Source organism: Acomys russatus, chromosome 17, assembly GCF_903995435.1.
Source record: "Acomys russatus chromosome 17, mAcoRus1.1, whole genome shotgun sequence".
Classification (NCBI taxonomy): Eukaryota; Metazoa; Chordata; class Mammalia; order Rodentia; family Muridae; genus Acomys; species Acomys russatus.
This window is the reverse complement of record NC_067153.1, coordinates 4,361,245-4,380,092: the sequence shown is the minus strand read 5'-3', so window position 1 is coordinate 4,380,092 and position 18,848 is coordinate 4,361,245. Positions and strand designations below refer to the sequence as shown.

The following is an 18,848-nucleotide window of genomic DNA, read 5'->3' as shown; positions in this document are numbered from 1 at the left end:
ACCCACACAAGCGCGCAGAGACCGGAAACAGCATCGAGAGAAACAGAGTTCATCGTCAATCTTACCACAGCATCATTGAAAACCAGGCAAAGAAGTCATCGACACCTTTGTTATTTTGCGGGGTTAGCTAGTGGTTTGCGCTGAAAACAAACACGCAGCAAACCTTTTGTCTTAAACGGAAGAGGTCCCATCCGTAAAGAAGCAAACATCCATCTCTGTGGGGACTTTCAAGACTTTCTTTGTCTTTAAAAGAAAAACATCTGTATCCCAGATGCCCATGCCTGGACTGAGAGCCCAAGGGAAGGTCTCTGCCTTTCATCCCTCCAGGAAGCCCCTCCCTCCACAGCACTGTTCCTAGTTGACCCTGCTTTTCCTGGTGTGCTGGAGATGGGACTGAGAACCCCGGGCACAATGCAGCACATCCTTGTGCTGAGGAGAGTCAGGAAGCCGGCAGGCTGGTACCTACCCCAGCGGTGCCGACCATCTTGGTCAGGAGCACTTAGTAGCAGGTATAATAGTACAGCGTGCTTTTTCACTATTGTTATTAAAAAAAAGAGCTGTGGTTCGTCTCAATAAGTTATTGGAGACACAGTGCCTGACACAAGGAGGACACTATCACTGGAAGACTTGTTGATACAGTATGTCCTCCACCACGGTTCTGGCCACAGGTTTGGAATGTCCTAATGTTCCTCACGACGGACGGCATCCTGGGCACCTTTCGGCCGCCCGTGGGCTCGCCCTGCGTGGGAACTTGGCCCATGTGTGGCAAAGGCACTGTGCTGTAGACCCGCCACGATTCCCCACGTCTCAGGCTGAAATGCTCAGTAGGACTCAGCTATGAACAGAATATGCTGGTCTGGGGACGGCAGGTGCAGGGGCATGGGCCAGTTTATAAGAGACCAGGAGGATGTTTTTGCAACAAACCAGGAAAGTCCAGCGGCTCTTTACATTCTGCTGTAAATTTTAAGCCGAGGCAGAATCCGGTCACCGCCGCCCTGCTGGCAGTAGTAGGCACACTTCCAAAGCCGACAGTGAGAACGCAGGGGTCCTTTCCCACAGATGACCGTAACACTCATGAATCTGAAATCCCTCCAAGCTACAGCTGGTGGTAACCATACCTCAGTTTTGAGTCCAGGCTAAGCCTGAGGCTGCAGAAGGCTTTGTAAGGGCTGTAAAACGGTCCAAAACTTGGCAGGAGATGCTCTCTGAAAAAAAAAAACCTACCTAGGCTGCACTCACGAACATACGCTGATTGACAGGTCAACTGAAAACAACTGCACAGCCTACAAGCCGGGAATGCGTGAGAGGGGTTCCGTGACACAGTGGAAAAGCAAGTGCAACCAAGCTTCTTCCCTGGGGTTTATTGGTTACTGATTAAAATGATAAACTATGAGCCGATAGTTTGTCTTCCACCAAACTTTCTGAATTCTTTATTTTGGGATTTTTCTCCCTGCCTTCCACAGGAATGTGAGAGGACAATCCCACCACTCTGATCACCGTGCGCTTTTATTCTGAGAATTGTGGTCCATACCCTGACTTTGCTGATGGGGTGCCGGAAGCATTTGTTGTCTCCAGTCTCACTGAGCGTTATGGCATAGAACTGTCCTTTGTTGAGGTAGGTCATGGGGCCCTCGCCCTGCTTCTGACGAAGAGATTTGGTGGCCTCTAGGGTATACTGAAATGTCCCGCTGTGAAGAGAAAACAAACGGCAGGCCGGTTCACTAACTTGGACATTTCTGCCTTCACGAGCAGCCCCACATTGCCAGTGTTTTATATGAATGTTAACACATACTTACTCCATTTTACAGACAGAATGTGGAATAAAGCAAAAAGAATGCATCCAGACCAAAGGTCAGTGCTGGTGCAATATACATTTTTAACAGTGGCCCATAAACCAGGGGTTTTGAGTCAGGAGAGAGTCCAGGACGGGCTGGGCAAACTCACAGCCAGAGAACCCTGGGCAGATCTCGGGAATCCAGTGTTAGACAGAAGTTCTCATTTTTGCCCTAAGAGCAGGCCAAATGGCAGTGCCTCTCTTCAGCTTGCGTATTTGCCTGGTTTTCTTTGTGTCTAGCCATAACTGCACTGGAACTGGGTTGTGATCTTCTACCTCACACGTCAGAACGACTGGCATCGTAGGCATGTGCCACAAAGCTGCCTGTTTCTTGTTTAAAGACCTGTGGCAGAATTCAGGGTGAGGCTATCTCGAGTCAGGGCCTTATGGGTGATGGCTTGCAACAACTGACTCGCTGCCTGCTTTTGCAAATAAAGTTTTGCTGGGACAGTAGTGTCTGCTGTTTACTGTCTAACCCATTCCAGAAAAGGGCTGAAGATCTTTGCTTAAATAGTTCCTCTCATGTTTTTAAGATGTAATTTATAAAACAAAAAGCCATTGATTTTCCCTAGATTTGAAGACCATATCAGTTATTTAAGATTAATAGTAAGTATGACCCACGCCGTTTTATTCCATTTGTTCTTTCAGAAATGCTTGTTTGGTTGCGCTGAGGGATAAGCTCCAGAAGGGGCCGTTAATAAAGCCAGTGCTCCCTGAGTCACCAGTCCTTCCCCACGGCCCAGTTAGTGATCCTGCTCATCCCTCAGTCCTCAGAAGCTTGGAGCAAAGATGACTCACAAATGTGGTCTTTTAAAATGTCCCGCTTACAGGATTAGGGGGCTTTGCTTTTTATGTTAGATATTTTTGAAATGTTTCATCTATATTTTAATTTTGGGAGTAATAATCATTTAAGGTTTAAAAATTTTTCCTCTTATTTGGTAAAAATCTGAGGCATGGAGGTGAGGAGACGGCTCAGTGGTTAGAGCACTGGCTGCTCCTCCAGAGGACCTGGGTTTGATTCCCAGCACCCGCATGACTGCTCACAGCCATCTGTAACGCCAGTTCCAGGGGATCCAATGCCTCCTCCTGGCCTCTGTTGGCACCAGATGTTCTCGTGGTACACAGACTTCCACACAGGAAAAACACCTCCAACATAAAACAATAAAATAAAAATAGTTGAACTCCGTCAGTTAAACGCAACCCTCTGAAGCCTACCTTCCCGTCTGGTCGTACAAATACTCCTCAGCGCCAACGGAAGCACTCCGAAATTTCTGAAAATTTTAAATGGTAGAATTAATACAAATTGGCTGAGAATATATGTAAAGTACAGAAAAACGCAAATGTAAGATAATAAGATAATAACAGCAATCGTAGTGACTGTATCCTATTCCCATTTCATTTTTTTGTCATCTCCTAGGAAAGGAAAACTTCCCAAGGATAAAGGAAAAATATTTCCAAGATATTTACAGGTATCATGCGCTGCACCTGCCAACACATAAACCATTTCTTCCTTTTTTAAAAAAAAGATTTATTTATTATATATGCAGTGTTCTGCTTGCGTGTATGCCTACAGGCCAGAGGAGGGCACCAGCTCTCATTTTAGATGGTTGTGAGCCACCATGTGGTTGCTGGGCATTGAACTCATGACCTCCAAAAGAGAAGTCAGTGCTCTTAACCTCTGCACCATCTCTCCAGCCCCAAACCATTTCTTTCAATTGTCTGTTACCTCTAACACTTTTTCTCAAATGTTACAAATTCAAAATTAATGAAAGACCAATTACAGAGACAAAAACGACACAACAAAAAGAAGTCCAACCGAGCGGAAGCAAGGCTTTCAGGATAAGACCACCAAGGATCGAGGCTTACTTAGCTCATTTGCCTGACACTTACATAGAATTGTAAGGTATTTCCTGTTAAATGTCTACTCAGAGTGTGTGAGCACATCAAACAGGCTAGCAAAACGCTAAAAGCATGCTCCGTACAGAATGAACATTTTATCTGTGTATTAAGTATAGTAAGTAGTAACAGCCTCTAAGCATCTCTCCTACCAGATGTTTTCAGGCTCTAAGAACAGTGTTACACAAACAGTAGCCTGGGTCCTGGTTTGTGTGTGTGTGTGTATGTGTGTGTGTATGTGTCTGTGTGTGTGTGTGCACGCGTCTCTGTGTGTTAGACAGTTTCAAAGTTTGATGCCGGGGTAGGTGAGATAACTCAGAAGGGGAAGGTTGTCATCCCCCAAGCCTGAGGACCTGAGTTTGGTACCCAAAACGTACAGAATGGAAGAAGACGACTGACATCTACTCACACTAACTCTTGATCTATAAGGCAAGTGTACTATGGGTGAAAGGGTATACTGCGTATTGTCCACACAAATGTACTTATATCTGCCCCTTCCTCTATCGCTCCTTGAGCTACCTGTCTGTGGAACCTCCTCCTCACTCTCTCATTTCCACTCTTAGTCCCGTGGTTCAAGAGTTTCCTTCTTCAGAAAAGGGTCTCTCGGCTGTTTTCAAACGTTCTTCACAAATCCCACCCACTATGTTCAGAGCTCAGCATGCTCTTAGTTTCTGTTGACATGTTTACAATTCTTATTGTTGTTGTTGTTGTTGTTGTTGTTATTATTCATCTTTTTTCTCCTTCGAAGAAGAAGGAGGAGGAGGAGGAAAAAGAAAGAAGAGCCAAAAAGGTTTTTCAAGACAGGGTTTCGCTGTGTAGCCCTAGCTGTCCTGGAATTCTCTTTGTAGACCAGGCTGGCCTTGAACTCACAGAGATCCGCCTGCCTCTGCCTCCCCGACTGCTGGGTTTACAAGTCTTATCTGGTTTTATTTATCAGATCTAAGAAGACAGCCTTCCCTCTGTGTTTACCCAACCCCATGAACCCATGCACGCTGATGGAGAGTCAAGTGCGTTGGTTTGTGCTTCTTTTACAATCAGTCAGGCTGCAAACCCTTCAGTGAGAATTTTCTAGGGCTTTACCATCTGTTTGGCTCCAGAAGAAAACACGGAAATTATATAACATGCCATCTTAGCTTCAAAAAAAAAGTGGTTGAGAGGAATAAATTCATGTGTGAAGCAACAACGAACTGAACTAAAATACAATAAATAACTATGCGTGGAAGTCCATGTTGAATTATGGATTCATTCATGTATCCTAGACGGAATTACCTGGACATTACCAGGAAAAAACAAATCTGTGGAGTTTCCGTCTTTGGTGTGGCTTGAGAGAAGGAAGGGAGAGAAAGCAATGCAGGTAAAGGGGGGCCGCCATGAGGCAAGGCAGGACAGGCAGCACATGGGACAGACAGAGACAAGAACACAGTCGTGGGCAACTTCAGGAGAGGAGAGAACTGAGAGTCTAGGTCTCACAGTCCAGCGCGGTAGCCGCTAGCCAGATGTGCTGTCTAAGCTTAAGTTAACAAAAACTTAAATGTTCACTTACTCAGTCAACTAGGCACCTTTGAAATAACCAATGCTTCAGCTGTGCACAGGGGCATAGTGCGCTGTAACTGTTGTCTTTCAAGGAAAGGTGTTTGGAAGAATATTCTAATTGTAGTGTAAGAAATTCTTGAAAATGTTATTTGAGTTTTCAGTAAAAGAGCTGGTCTTGTTGGGTGTGGTGGTACTCGCCTTTAATCCCAGCATTCGGGAGGCAGAGGCAGGGGGATCGCTGTGAGTTTGAGGCCAGTGTTGTCTACAGAATGAGTCCAGGACAACCGAGGATACACAGAGAAACCTTGTCTTGAGGGGGAAAAAGTGCTTCAAGGACTCTTCAACAGTCTGGACAAGCACAGAGGGTTACTGTTCGCGGCCTGTGTGAGTCTCTCTCTGCCTTCGAGCTTGGTGGCCTGGGGTGGGACAGTAGACTGAACACACTGGACTTGTGGTGGGTCTGTTTTTACTCTCTCAGCTAACGTGAGAACATAAGATACTGTGAGAATTTAGACTTGAAAACACTGTCAATAAATGCAGACAAAAAACAAACAAACAACAACAAAAACAAACAAAATTCTGCTCTAGTATATAAATGTATGTGTGCAAGGATAAAGAAAACTGATGCTAAGTGCATGATTATCTTTCTTCAATATTAATTTTTCTTTCATTCTTATATATTTTTTATAATCTTTTTTTTTTAACTAAGTAGAAGCTGGGTGGTGGCTTATGCCTTTAATCGCAGCCCTCTGGAAGGCAGATCTCCATGAGTTCAAGGCTAGCCTGCTCTAGAGAGTAGGTTCCTGGACAGCCAGGGCTATTACACAGAGAAACCCTGTCTCAAATAAACAAAACTAACAAACAAAACCAACCAACCAAATAAATAAATACTAGGTAGATGGTCCATTTAGAAAGTATGACAATCGCAAAAGTGCTCACTTGGTCGGTTTCATAGTGTCTGGGCTTTTTTTTTTTTTTTTTATTTAACCTTACTGGTCCTTTGCTTTTATGTTATGGTTCCCAATTTTGTGTTTTTAAATGTCTCGCCCTCTTCCTCTCCCTCCCACTCCCCTCCCCCCTGTGAATGTGTGTGTGTGTGTGTGTGTGTTTGTTTCTTTTTGGTTTTTGGTTGTTTTAAGACAGGGTTTCTCTTGTAGCCATGGCTGTCCTGGACTCACTATGTAGACCAGGATGGCCTCGAACTCAGAGATCTGCCTGTCTCTGCCTTCCTAGTGCTGGGATTAAAGGTGTGCGCCACCACCACCACCACCTGTCTTTCCCTCTATTTTATTGTTTCTTGTTTACTAAAGTGAGAGAAGTAATAGAATTGGGTGAGTGGGGAGGTGGGGAGGATCTAGGAGGACATGAGGGAGAGGAAACAATGATCAGAGCATACTGTGCAAAAAAAAAAAAAAAATCTGTTTTTAATTAAAACATGTGCTAACATATATTTGATCCTTAGACAGAATTTCTCTGTGTAGCCCTGGCTGTCCTAGAACTCACTTTGTAAACCAGGCTTTGTAAACTCAGAGATCCACCTGCCTCTGTTCCCAAGTGCTCACACCAGCATATTTAAAATGGCAAAGAAAAGACACCTGCTAAAAACAGACCACAAGACACAAGATTTCTTTAGCTGTGGGGAAGTCAGGTACGACTAAACAGTGCTAGACCTTTCCCCACTCACAACTGGTTCAGCTTTGTCATTCTTTCAGTCGTCTGCCCATGTATACTGAACATTCTCCTAATACCAGCAGTCTAGCCACATGTGCTGGATGCTATAGGAAATGAGAGCAGAGCGGGTCCCATTTTAATCAATGTTTTTAGTCTAGTAGGGGGAGAGCATTAATCACACTCATTTAAGAAAACAAAAAACAAAAAACAAAAACCACAAGGTTAGGATGTAGCTCAGGACAGCACACTTGCCTAGCGTGTGCCGGGCCAAGTTCAGCTCCCATTTCGAACTGTGCCATCACTGTGCTAGAGCAGGCGTGGTCTGTGAGGACACATCACACCGAAGTGAGAGCCCGTGCCACTTCCTGACAGCGGCGCTTCCAGTCACACGAACAAGGCTGAGGTGGGAGAGGCACCATCCTCAGCTGAACCCACTTTGCCAACAGCACAGCTGCCCAAAGGAAGCAGGGCTCTCTCGCGTGCCACCTCCAGAGCAACGATTGCAGAGGTGGCCAGGTTTTTACTACATTTTGACAAGATCCAATGCAAACTGCTCCCCCAACACACATAGTCCCAGCCCCCCCTCACCCACCCACCCCACCCTCCAGTACTCTCCGATGACAAATGACCATTGTCATAGACATAGTTTACTGAAAAGAAGAAGCACGGGCTTTTGGACGTTTTGCTTAATCAACTTTTCCTGGTGAACAACTTCACCCTCACGCCCATGACCACCTGGCAAGGAGACAGCTGACAGTCACAGATCCATGGACTGTTGGACTCAGTTCACCTCAGCGGAAACCTAGTCTGCAAAGCAAACACTGATGTCCCAGACATGACTGCTGACTGGAGTGAGCAGAGCCTCCCTTTCGGCTTCCAGAAAGTTTGCTACCTCGTGGACTCCAAAGCAAGCCCCCAGCACAATAGCTTCCTTTCACCGCCTTCTTTATCTAAACCACACGCACATCTGATAACGTATCCCCCCAGTGGTGTGACAGTCCGCTGGTCCAGAGCCACACACTCTTCTGTGACTAACAGATCCTCTCTCGGAAAACCATGGACCTCCCACGGGACCAAATGATGGTTTCACCTATTTGCTTTTCTCCAAGAGCACCCCTAACTATTGGGGGGGGGGGCGGGCAAGTCAAGTGCTCAACAATATCAGACTACAAGATCCTTTACTCAGTTTAAAAACTACAAAAGGCTGTTGTTGATCTTAAGCGAAGTCACATAAGAAGCAGAATTTTTTTCCCCTTTTTATTACAAGGTCATTAAAAGCCTAGTTGTAAAACTACCAAATTTAAAGAAACGTGATAGCCCCCCAAGGGCAGAGAATTTCTTAGATCTGATTGCGGTCACTCCTGGGTTCATGAGCCTCCGGTGCCGACGGTGGCAGGGTTGCCGGTGCACCTGTGAGAGCCGCTGCTCCTGGCAGCCGCGTGGTGCCTCTGGTCCCTACCTGAATGGTAAGCAATATCTGTTGAGAGAGATAAGGGACACTCAGATTCTAAACGAGCATTAGGTGGGCCACTGTCTTGTGTGATAGAATTAATGAGACTCTCTCTAATTCCACAGACCCTTCTCCATGGCAGAGAGACGAGAGTCGGGCGTTGGAGCAGACACTTTGCCATCTGGCTGCAGTGACTGATGTAAGTGCCTCTTGTGCCTGATCTTCCTCACTGAGAAAACACAGGTGACAATCATGAATGCTGCTGCTGCGATGTGACTGTGTCCCCTAAAACGCATGTGTAAGAACTTGATCCCCAACACGGGAGTGTTTAGAGGTGGATCATGAGGGCAGCCCTCCTGAGCAAATCGATGCCCAGTACTGAGAGGGCCAGGCTGTCATGAAAGCAAACTTGTATGTAGTAGCCCGTTCACCCCTCTGCCATGTAACAATAAAGCCGTTGTCACGTGTGGCTCCCGGCTCTTAGGTATTTCTGTCCCAATGGCACTGGTACAGGGCACCAGATGAGGGCACTTGGTATCTGCCAATGCACTTGCCTTTCTTTGAAAAACCCGCAGTCCCCCACACCCTACTTTTATAGGCCCAGGCGAGCTGAAAATGTCAAAGCGACTCATTTCTCATGGGAGGCGCTGCTCCCGGATGACAGAAAAGCGCATGCTCATTGCACAGTCTAAGCCAAGAACTGGAGAGGCAGCTAATGATGACATCATCAACAGACATTCTAAGAAGATTCCATGGCAAGTAAATGGACACAGAAATATCTTTTTAAACTCAATAAATGGCCCTGGAACAACTCGGTATCCATGTACAATGAGATCTTGAGCCTTGCTTCATACCATGCCTCATAAAGCCACAGAAATGGCTCAGCAGGTCAGGGCCACCAAGTCTGACAAGCTGAGTTCAGTGTCAAGCTAAGTTCAGCTCTACATGGTGGAAACAAAGAAATGAGTCTCGAAAGCTGTCTTCTGACCTCCATCTCCATGTGTCCACGTGAGTGTGTGCACAGACACACACACACACACACACACACACACACACACACACACACACACGAAAAATAATAATAATTAGGCTGGGCGGTGGCAGTACACACCTTTAATTTCAGCACTTAGGAGGCTGAGGCAGGCGGATCTCTGGATTTGAGGCCAGACTCGTCTACAGAGTGAGTTCCAAGACACACAGGTGTACACAGAGAAACCCTGTCTCAAAAACCTAATAATAATAATAGTAATAATAATAAATTAGTAATAATAGTAATAGTAGTGGTAATAATAATATAAATAATAGTAGTAATAATAAAAAATAAATTTAGAACCAGGTATATTGGTGCATGCTTTTAATCCTAGCACTGGAGAGGCAGAGACAGGTGGAAAGCACTGTGAATCTGAGGACAGCCTGGTCCACATAGCAAGTTCCAGGACAATCAGGGATATATAGACCCTGTCTCGAAACAATAGATAAATTAGTAAATTTAGAAAAAAATTATAAAATTATTTTTAAGGTGGATCAGAAAACTACATGTAAGGGGGAGACTAGTAGCAGTCCAGAAATGGACATATAAGAAAATTGTTGAGAGACTGGTTTAACCACATACATGAGAAGGTTGTTGAAACACTGGTTTAGACACACACAAATGAGAAAATTGTTTAGACACACATGTGCACATATAAGCAAAAAATTTTGAGATATTGGTTAGGGCACACACACAGGAGAAAACTGTTGGGGCATCAGGTTAGAAGAAGACATCTTAATATTTAAAAGAATAAACTATAAAAGACAAATTTAATAAAATAAAATTGACTTGATTATATAATGACACTCTTTAAATGACACAATTAAGAGCACAAAAGACTCTGGGATTAAAAGCATGTAGACGGCTTATATTTGTTCCCGTGGCCAAAAAGAACACTTTACAACTCAATAAGAGAAACGTAAATCGCCCAAAGAATTGAACGGACACTCCACGTAAGACACAGGGAAGGGTGAGTCACACGGAACAGTACTCAGACTCACGAGCCATCGGACAGATGCAGACTGGGAAAAGAGTGGACACCGCCAAATAATCACTAAAATGCCTGAAGCTGAGCAGAGTTAAGCCTGGCGAGGGTGTGGGAGACAGGAATCATCATCACGGCACGGCCGAGAATGACAGTAACAACTCATAAACGCCGTATGTGCGGACCTGATGAAGCAGGCGTGAGCCTTATACCCCAGCCCTAGATGCCCACAAGAAATGAAAGACATATTCCTGCCTGTTCAGAAAAGCATTGGGCACAGTGATGAGCTGGTGGCAGCTGAGTCCCTACCAACTAATGGGCTGGCAAACACATTGTGATATGCACTTAACTTGGAATACTGACCCACAATTTAAAACTACAAACTGTTTACCTATAAGCAAAAATAAATAAATCCAAAAATACGCCTAACGAAAGAAGACAACGTAAAAGATTATATTGCATTCAACTTAAACATGAAGTTTTAAAAGAGGCAGCAGAACGGTGACGGAGGCAGATTGGTGATTGCCAAGAGCCAAGGGAAAGAGCACTTCAAGGTCGGAGGCTCATTTCAGGGGGAAAACTTCCTGCCGACATTGACTACCCAGTTGTAAATAATTATCAAAATTCGAATTTGTTAGTCTAAAAACAAAAGTCGTTGTTCTGTGATGTTTGTGAACCTGAAAAGATGACCTCTATCCTTTACAAAGTACAGGCAAATAAAAGCCCACTGGATAGATGAAAATGCAGCCAACTTCTCGGGTATTCAGTCTGGCAAAAGCTGCAGAGAGCTAGGACGGGCAACACTTTCCGCAGCCACCCTTTGGAGAGTTCAAAAGAGATCAAGGTGGTAAGTTCAGCATAACCTTCTAATAACCCCCTCTCAAAGGTTTAAGACTTAAACCGAAACAAAGCATCACCTGACATGTTTACAAATACCATGTTATCAGCAAGCACATTAAAAATAATAAGTGTCAGGCTGGAGAGATGGTTCGGCGGTAAGAGCACTCACTGGCTGCTCTTCGGGAGGACCAGGGTTCAATTCCCAGCCATCTACATGGCAGCTCACACCTGTCTGCTAACTCTAGTTCCAGAGGATCTGACACCCTCACACAGACACACATGTAGGCAAAACACCAATGCACATGAAATAAAAATAAATAAATAAAAATTTTAAAAGTAAAAAAAAAAAAAAGAGTAGCTAGCCCCTCAATTTTATTTAATCTCTTGAATGGAAAAACGGAGATTAGCTGGGGGTTCTGGGTTGGGTGTGAAGCGGGACTCACCTCTGAGGCCCCATCTTTGAAGCTCTCACTGAAGGTGCTGTCAGGCGTGCTGCGCTGGTCATCCTTGAGATAGGAACTGTGGCCGGCTATAGAGGGCAGGTCATACTGAGTCTGTTCAAATATAACGACCCGCTGCTCCTCGCCATCCGCGCGGGGATAGTGCACCGGGGGAGCCATGAACACCGGTGTGAAATCCTCAGCTTTCACCACGGTGATGCCTGACACGGGGATGACCGCCGGGCTCTCTGTGATGGACACGCTGTACTGCTCGCGCTTGGAACTCTCGACGTGGTCTTGACTTAGGCAGAGGTTCACTGGGACAGTCTTCAAGACCTGCACTCGGCTCTCGCCTCCGCTCAAGTTGCTCTGGGCTTCACTGGTGCCGAGACAGTTTCTGTGTGTTCAGACCCATGACACGATAAAAAAGAATAAATCTCCACTTTTAAAAAACTGATAAAAACAAACAATGCAGGGGCTGGAGAGATGGCGCGGTTAAGAGCACTGGCTGCTCTTCCAGAGGACCTGGGTTCAATTCTCAGCACCCACAAGGCAGCTCACAACTGTCTGTAACTCCAGTTCCAAGGGACCTGACACCCTCACACAGACACACATACAGGAAAAACATCAATATACATAAAATAAACATAAATAAATTATTTTTAAAAAACAATGTAGGTACGTACATACCACTTTATAAAATAATAATAATTTTAAAAAGGTGGCCCTAAATTTTATCATGTCTTGACTTTTATCTTCCAGCTTTCAGAAAATAGAAGCGTTGAGAGCCTGAATATCAAAGACAACCAGAAAGACACACAGAGGCAGGTCCCACGGACGAGGCCAGAAAGATACACAGAGGCAGGTCCCATGGACAAGGCCAGAGAGACACACAGAGGCAGGTCCCATGGACGAGGCCAGAGAGACACACAGAGGCAGGTCCCACAGATGAGGCCAGAAAGATACACAGAGGCAGGTCCCACGGAGGGCCAGAGAGACACACAGAGGCAGGTCCCATGGACGAGGCCAGAGAGACACACAGAGGCAGGTCCCATGGACGAGGCCAGAGAGACACACAGAGGCAGGTCCCATGAACGAGGCCAGAAAAACACACAGAGGCAGGTCCCACGGACAAGGGCAGCTTAACAACTAGGCAGGAGCACAAAAGAGGGGGAAGTGTGCATGGACCGGCCTAGATTAAAAGGGACTTCTAAAACCCCAGCCACCAGCCTGCATGATGGTTCGTGCCTTAATACCAGCACTCGGGAGCCAGAGGCAGATCGATCCTCAAGTTCAAGGCTAGCCTGGTCAACCTAGGCCAGCCAGGGTTACACAGTGAAGCGCTGTCTTAAAGAAATAGGTAAACTCTGAATCATGATGGGTAGGGTAGTATATGATATTATTTGGATCTTAACTTGAGTAAATCAAAGTGACTTTTGAGGCAGCTGACTGCAGTCTGTGAATTTGGCAACATTTAATATTGTTAATTTCGCTCTTGATAAGATTTTAAGTTTATTTAATAAAATGACCTCAGTTTTTAGAGATACAAGTGAAAATAAAGGTAAAATGATTTGACAGTGAGATTTTTTTTTTTTTCCATTTGGTTTTGGTTTTTCAAGGACAGAGTTTCTCTGTGAAATAATCCTGGTTGTCCTAGAACTCGCTTTGTAGATCAGGCTGGCCTCAAATTCAGAAATCAGCCTGCCTCTGCCTCCTGAGTGCTGGGACTAAAGGCGTGTGCCACCATGCCTGGCAACAGTGGGATTTTTTTAAGGTGGTTGAAGGAATGTGGCAGAGATCAAGGAAAAATAGCAAACACCTAACCCTGCTGCACCGCTACCCGGGATGGGGCCCATCGCACCGTCCTCTGTTCTGCATATGGACGGGAAGTCTCAAAAGGAGAACACAAGATCACTGTGGCAGCTCATGCGTGCAGTCCTAGCACTGGGAGCCTCTGGGAGGATTACCCAAGTTTGAGGCCAGCCTGGGCTACCTAATGAGTTCTAGGCTAACCTGGGCTATCAAGTGAGCCCTTGTCTCAACCAGAGAGAGGGCAATAGACATGGGACTTTGAAGGGTTGGTGGGAAGGACATTTTTCACTAGCCTATGAAACAAAATAAGAAATTAGCATTCTGTACATCCGCGAGCTGAGAGACAGCAGCTCATAGGTATTTCAGCATTTAGTTATTCGGAGAATATATATATATATATATATATATATATATATATATATATTTTTTTTTTTTTTTTTTTTTCTCCCCAAGACAGGGCTTCTCTGTGTAGCCTTGGCTGACCTGGACTCACTTTGTAGACCAGGCTGGCCTCGAACTCACAGCGATCCGCCTGCCTCTGCCTCCCGAGTGCTGGGATTAAAGCCCGGCTTTTGGAATATATTTATTAAGAAAATATTTACGTGTGCTTAAGAACAATGAGCTCATTGACCACCTCTATGGCACAGAGAAAGAAAACAGTTTAGAAAGTTAAGTTTTGCCAGGATAATAACGAAACACTCTCGTTTATCTTAAAGAATTTGGGTAGAGATCAGGAGTAAAAAGAGAGTGCAGCTGCTTTCTCACAGAGGCCCTCTGAGCAGTTACGCCTGTGGAAGGGAGGAGCCTTTGTGAACGGTTCGCAAGAAAACCGAGAGGAGAAAGTACTTTTTAAAAATTTTGATCCTTGGCTTTGCTCATTGTGAATTTGGGCTCCTTTATCTAGCAATTTGGGGTCAACTGGCGTATTACGTTGTGAGAAGTAAATGTTTGAATAAAATTGATTTTTCTCAAGAATCAAGCTCTCTGTTTCCTTCCGAAGAGAAAGAAGTCCAGTTGTCTCTGCGTTTACCTACCAAGCAAGAGTTGGTGATTTTAGCCTTGATTTTTTTTTTCAGTTAGACCTTCAACGTGAGACTTCAGGAAGAATGGCTCTACATATGCAAATGAGCAGGAAGCCGGTCGAACATCTGCAGCACTGACTCTAAAAGCCAACTGCCTGAGGAATAAAATCTACGGGTCTACAAACACCATGGCCCCTCAAGCAATAGCTATTCTCGTGGTCAAATAACAGAGAGTTGTCACACAGAAGATACGGGAAAGATTTAGACATCATGTTTAATGTGAATCCAATGAGCCAAAGGGTGCCAAAATTCAGAGCACCCATTTGCACGAGGATTTCATAAAAGCCCACTGTTCTGAGTACTTCATGGAATGTTAATAGATGCTCCTTCAAAAAAAAGGGAGTCCATTAGAAAAATCAGTGTTAGAAAACAAACAGGGAAAAACTGTGTTGCCATAACAAGACCACCTGAGTGGATGCAGACAAGCCCAACATGATGAAAGCCTTGGGCATTCCTTCATCTCTTTAGTTGTAATTCAGGACTTCTCTGGCCCGTCTCATACAGGACCATCAATGTCTGTGGGTACCACCCCTGCAGGCCGGCTGTAAGGGGGTTCTTCTACAGAGACTGCTAAACACGAAAACCACCCACTAGTTCCCGGGGCCCTTTACAGACAGTATTCCGGGCCTTGCCAAAATACGCAGACTTCTCTTTAGGCTATTTCAAGCCAAATTTCTTTATTCTATAGTTACTACAAAAACGTGAGTTTTAGGCAAAGAGCACAAGTATCTTTCAGGGTTCTTATTATCAAATAAACTAGCAGACTACAGAGATGTATAAATCTAGTCGAATTGTTAATATAAAAAATTCATAGACTCAGAAGTCACATTGTATGGCGAACTACACTTCTAGAACAGTATTAACTTTAAGACTTGATGGCACAGAATTTCAAAACTACAACTCCCCAGCTGGGCTCAGTAGTGCACACCTTTAATTCCAGCACTGGGGAGGCAGAGGCCGACTGATCTCTGTGAGTTCAAGGCCAGACTGGTCTACAAAGTGAGTCCGGGACAGCCAAGGACACACACAAAGAAAGCCTATCTCGAGCAACCAAAACAAAACAAAACCAAAACCAAACCCACTACAACTCCCCCAGATGGATATTAGGACAAAGGACAGATGGCTACAGGAATCCCTCTCCATCCCACTGCAGGGACAGAGACCTGATGGGTGGTTTGTGGGGCAACAGCTGAGCAAAACATTTCAGTCCCTTCTGGTCCCCATTTTCTTTACATGATTCTATCCTGAGGAGAGGGACACGGTGCTCCTGGCCACCACAGCAAGCATGAGATCCTGCTGAGAGAGGAGGGGGAAACCACCTAAGTCGCAACGGAAAGGTGACCACAAGCTACGTATTCCAAGTGGCTTCCTCAGAAGGAAAGCTGGGACTGCGCCTCCCCGTTTTTTTACTCTCAGCTCACCTGTGTCTTCTGGCTACCCGGCTTCTTAGCCCCACCGGGGACAACAGCAAGATGATATATGGTCTCCTGACGTCCTGCTGGTGCGAGCATCTGCCTACAGTCTCCACTAGCTCCTCCCTGGGCTCATTAAGTAATTCCTTTTCCCTCACCAAGAGGAATCTGTGTAGAGTGTCATTCCCTTAAGGGAATGGATGCAGGAAAGGGTGCGGGACTGGGCAGAAAACTCCATTCAGCAAGCAGGCTCTTCCCGGCAACCACCTCCTCATCGGCTCTTCACCTGAGGGGATTTGCTGATGACCCTCTGGATGCACAGGCAAAAGAAAATACGCCATTTGCTTTTCCTAGCAAGAGATCAAGTTTTGGCCCAGATTCCCAAAAGATGGAAGGAAAGGCTTTCAGCCCTACCTCTTCTGAAAAACAATCTTCCGGCTTAAGTTATTATTTTTAATTTAAGTACATGTCGGTGCTGGGAATCGAACCCAGGTCCTGAGCAAAAGCAACAAGGGCTCTAAACCACTGTGCCTCTCTTCAGTCCATGGGGATGCGGGGGGTGGAGGGGGGGTTTAGGGGCGGGGAGAGTATTTTCTTGAGACAAGGTCTATGTAACCCCGTCTATATGTAGACCAGCGCTGGCCTCAAACTCAGAGATCCACCTGCCTCTGTCTTGGCTTCCCAGGCACTGGGATAAAAGACATGAGTCATTATGCCCGGATTGTTCAAAAACATAGAAATGGGGTACTTTCTGGGGGACAAACATATTTCCTGCATCATACCTTTTATCCTGGTCTTCTTGGCTGTCACTTGCTTTGCTCACAGGCAGAAGTCTCTTGTCTCGAGGAACCTGGAAACCAGAGGTCAACCGTCAGCCAGACTTGCGAAGCGTGAATAAGCAGACACTAAGACAGAGGTCAAGCATCAGCCAGACTTACTGAGCATGCGCATACACAGACAACCAAGGTTGGTCAACCATCAGCCGGACTTGCAGAGCGTGAATAAGCAGACACTAAGACAGAGGTCAAGCATCAGCCAGACTTACTGAGCATGCGCATAAACAACCAAGACAGGTCAACCCCAACCATCAGCCAGACTTACTGAGCATGTGCATAAACAGACAACCAAGACAGAAGTCAACCAACAGCCAGACTTACTGAGCGTGTGCATATGAACAGACCTCAACATGGCCCAAGAAACTAATGTGAACTTTCTTTTTTTGTTGTTTGTTTGGATTTTTCGAGACAAGGTCTCTTTGTGTTAGCCTTGGCTATCCTGGACTCGCTTTGTAGAGCAGGCTGGCCTTGAACTCACAGACATCCTCCTGCCTCTGCCTCCCAAGTGCTAGGATTAAAGACTTGCACCACCACGCCCGGCTGTGAACTTTCTTTTTGAAAATGTAGAACTTATTGTCAGAAAGTGTTTAAGGGTGAGTAGCCTGAGTGGAACCGGGGACAAAGGGCAACCAGTGTAGACTCTACTCTGTGCTCCCAGCTTTAGGAACGGGTGAGGGAAAGAGCCATGCGTCAAGGGTGAAGATGGGTGTGAAAAACAGCAATCCATTGAGGAGCATGGAGTAAGCTGCTTTGCTGGAGCTGGACACCAGGCTGACAGGGGTTTAGGGAAGGCATTGGGCAGGCAGGGGCCTGACAGCTCAGCTAGTGTGGTCATGAGCAGCTCGCAGGGCACTCCCTAACCACTCCTAGAAGTTTGTCTCCAGGCTTCCTGATACATTTCATTCCTAACTGTGGCCAACGTGTCACCTGACACATTGTTGGAAAGTAATCATAAGAGAGGGGAGAGTCCACTATCTACAGACATAACTGGATCTGGTTGGGTAGGTAAGTTTTTTTTTGCTTTTGCTTTGGACTTGTTTGTTTACTTGTTTGCTTCTGGCTAACCTTGAAGTGCTTCTTCTAAATCAACATTCTCACTGTTTAGAGACAAACACACATTTCTACTGGACTCCTCAAGGAAGCCCTATGGTTTCCACTAAGCCAAATACATAACAAAAGCTGAGATGGGCCGGACGTGGTGGCATGTGCCTTTAATCCCAGCACTGGGGAGTCAGAGACACGCTAATCTCTGTGAGTTCTAGACCAGCCTGGTCCACAAAGTGAGTCCAGAACAGCCAGGACTACAGGAGAAACCCTGTCTTGAAAAAAAAGCTGAGATGGTTCAGCTAGGGAAGGGGCAAAAATGGGGCTAAGGTTGGAGAACTAGAGGTTAAGATGAAATGTGGGGGGTTGGGTACAGAAGTCCACAGCTCTGCCGCTCCTAAGGGCTTGCTTGTTTGTGTTTCACAAACGCCTCCCTGAAAGAGCCCAGGGAGGTCCCTAGTGGATGAAAGAACCATTACACACTTACTATGATAATGTGACAGAAAGTGTCAGAATAATTTAACCTCTAAAGCTTATAGTTAAAAAAGAGAACAAGAAGCAGGTGGATCGCTGTGAGTTCGAGGCCAGCCAGGTCTACAGCGAGTCCAGCACAGCCAAGGCTACACAGAGAAACCCTGTCTCGAAAGAATAAATAGATGGTAGATAGATACATAGATACACAGATAGATAGGTAGATTAGATAGATAGACAGACAGATAGTGATTCTATTTCATCAACGAGTTACCTGGAGAAAAGCATCGATCTCATAGGACAGTCACCTCTTTCCTAATCCCAGAACAGCATGATGCGACTGCAGGGGACTGAAGGGGCCCCAGCATGAGCATTCGAACATACTGTTCAAATGAAACAAGACTAGTTCTAGCCAGGCGTGGTGGCACACACCTTTAATCACGGCCCTTGGGGGACATAGGCAGGAGGCTTTCTGTGAATTTTGAAGCCAGCCTGGCCTACAGAGTTCCAGG

At 45.6% G+C, this 18,848-nt stretch overlaps 1 protein-coding gene across 1 annotated transcript in view; it reads right to left on the bottom strand.

The window, feature by feature from the left end:
- Grhl2 (grainyhead like transcription factor 2) overlaps positions 1 to 18,848 on the bottom strand; it is a 135,659-nt gene that overhangs the window by 74,342 nt on the left and 42,469 nt on the right. The window contains exons 3-6 of the mRNA XM_051159481.1: positions 16,768 to 16,835; positions 11,683 to 12,076; positions 3,050 to 3,105; positions 1,532 to 1,688 (exon numbers count right to left, since the gene is read on the bottom strand). Of these exons, the coding sequence (XP_051015438.1) occupies positions 1,532 to 1,688; positions 3,050 to 3,105; positions 11,683 to 12,076; positions 16,768 to 16,835 (675 nt within the window). The remainder of the gene's footprint in view (positions 1 to 1,531; positions 1,689 to 3,049; positions 3,106 to 11,682; positions 12,077 to 16,767; positions 16,836 to 18,848) is intronic.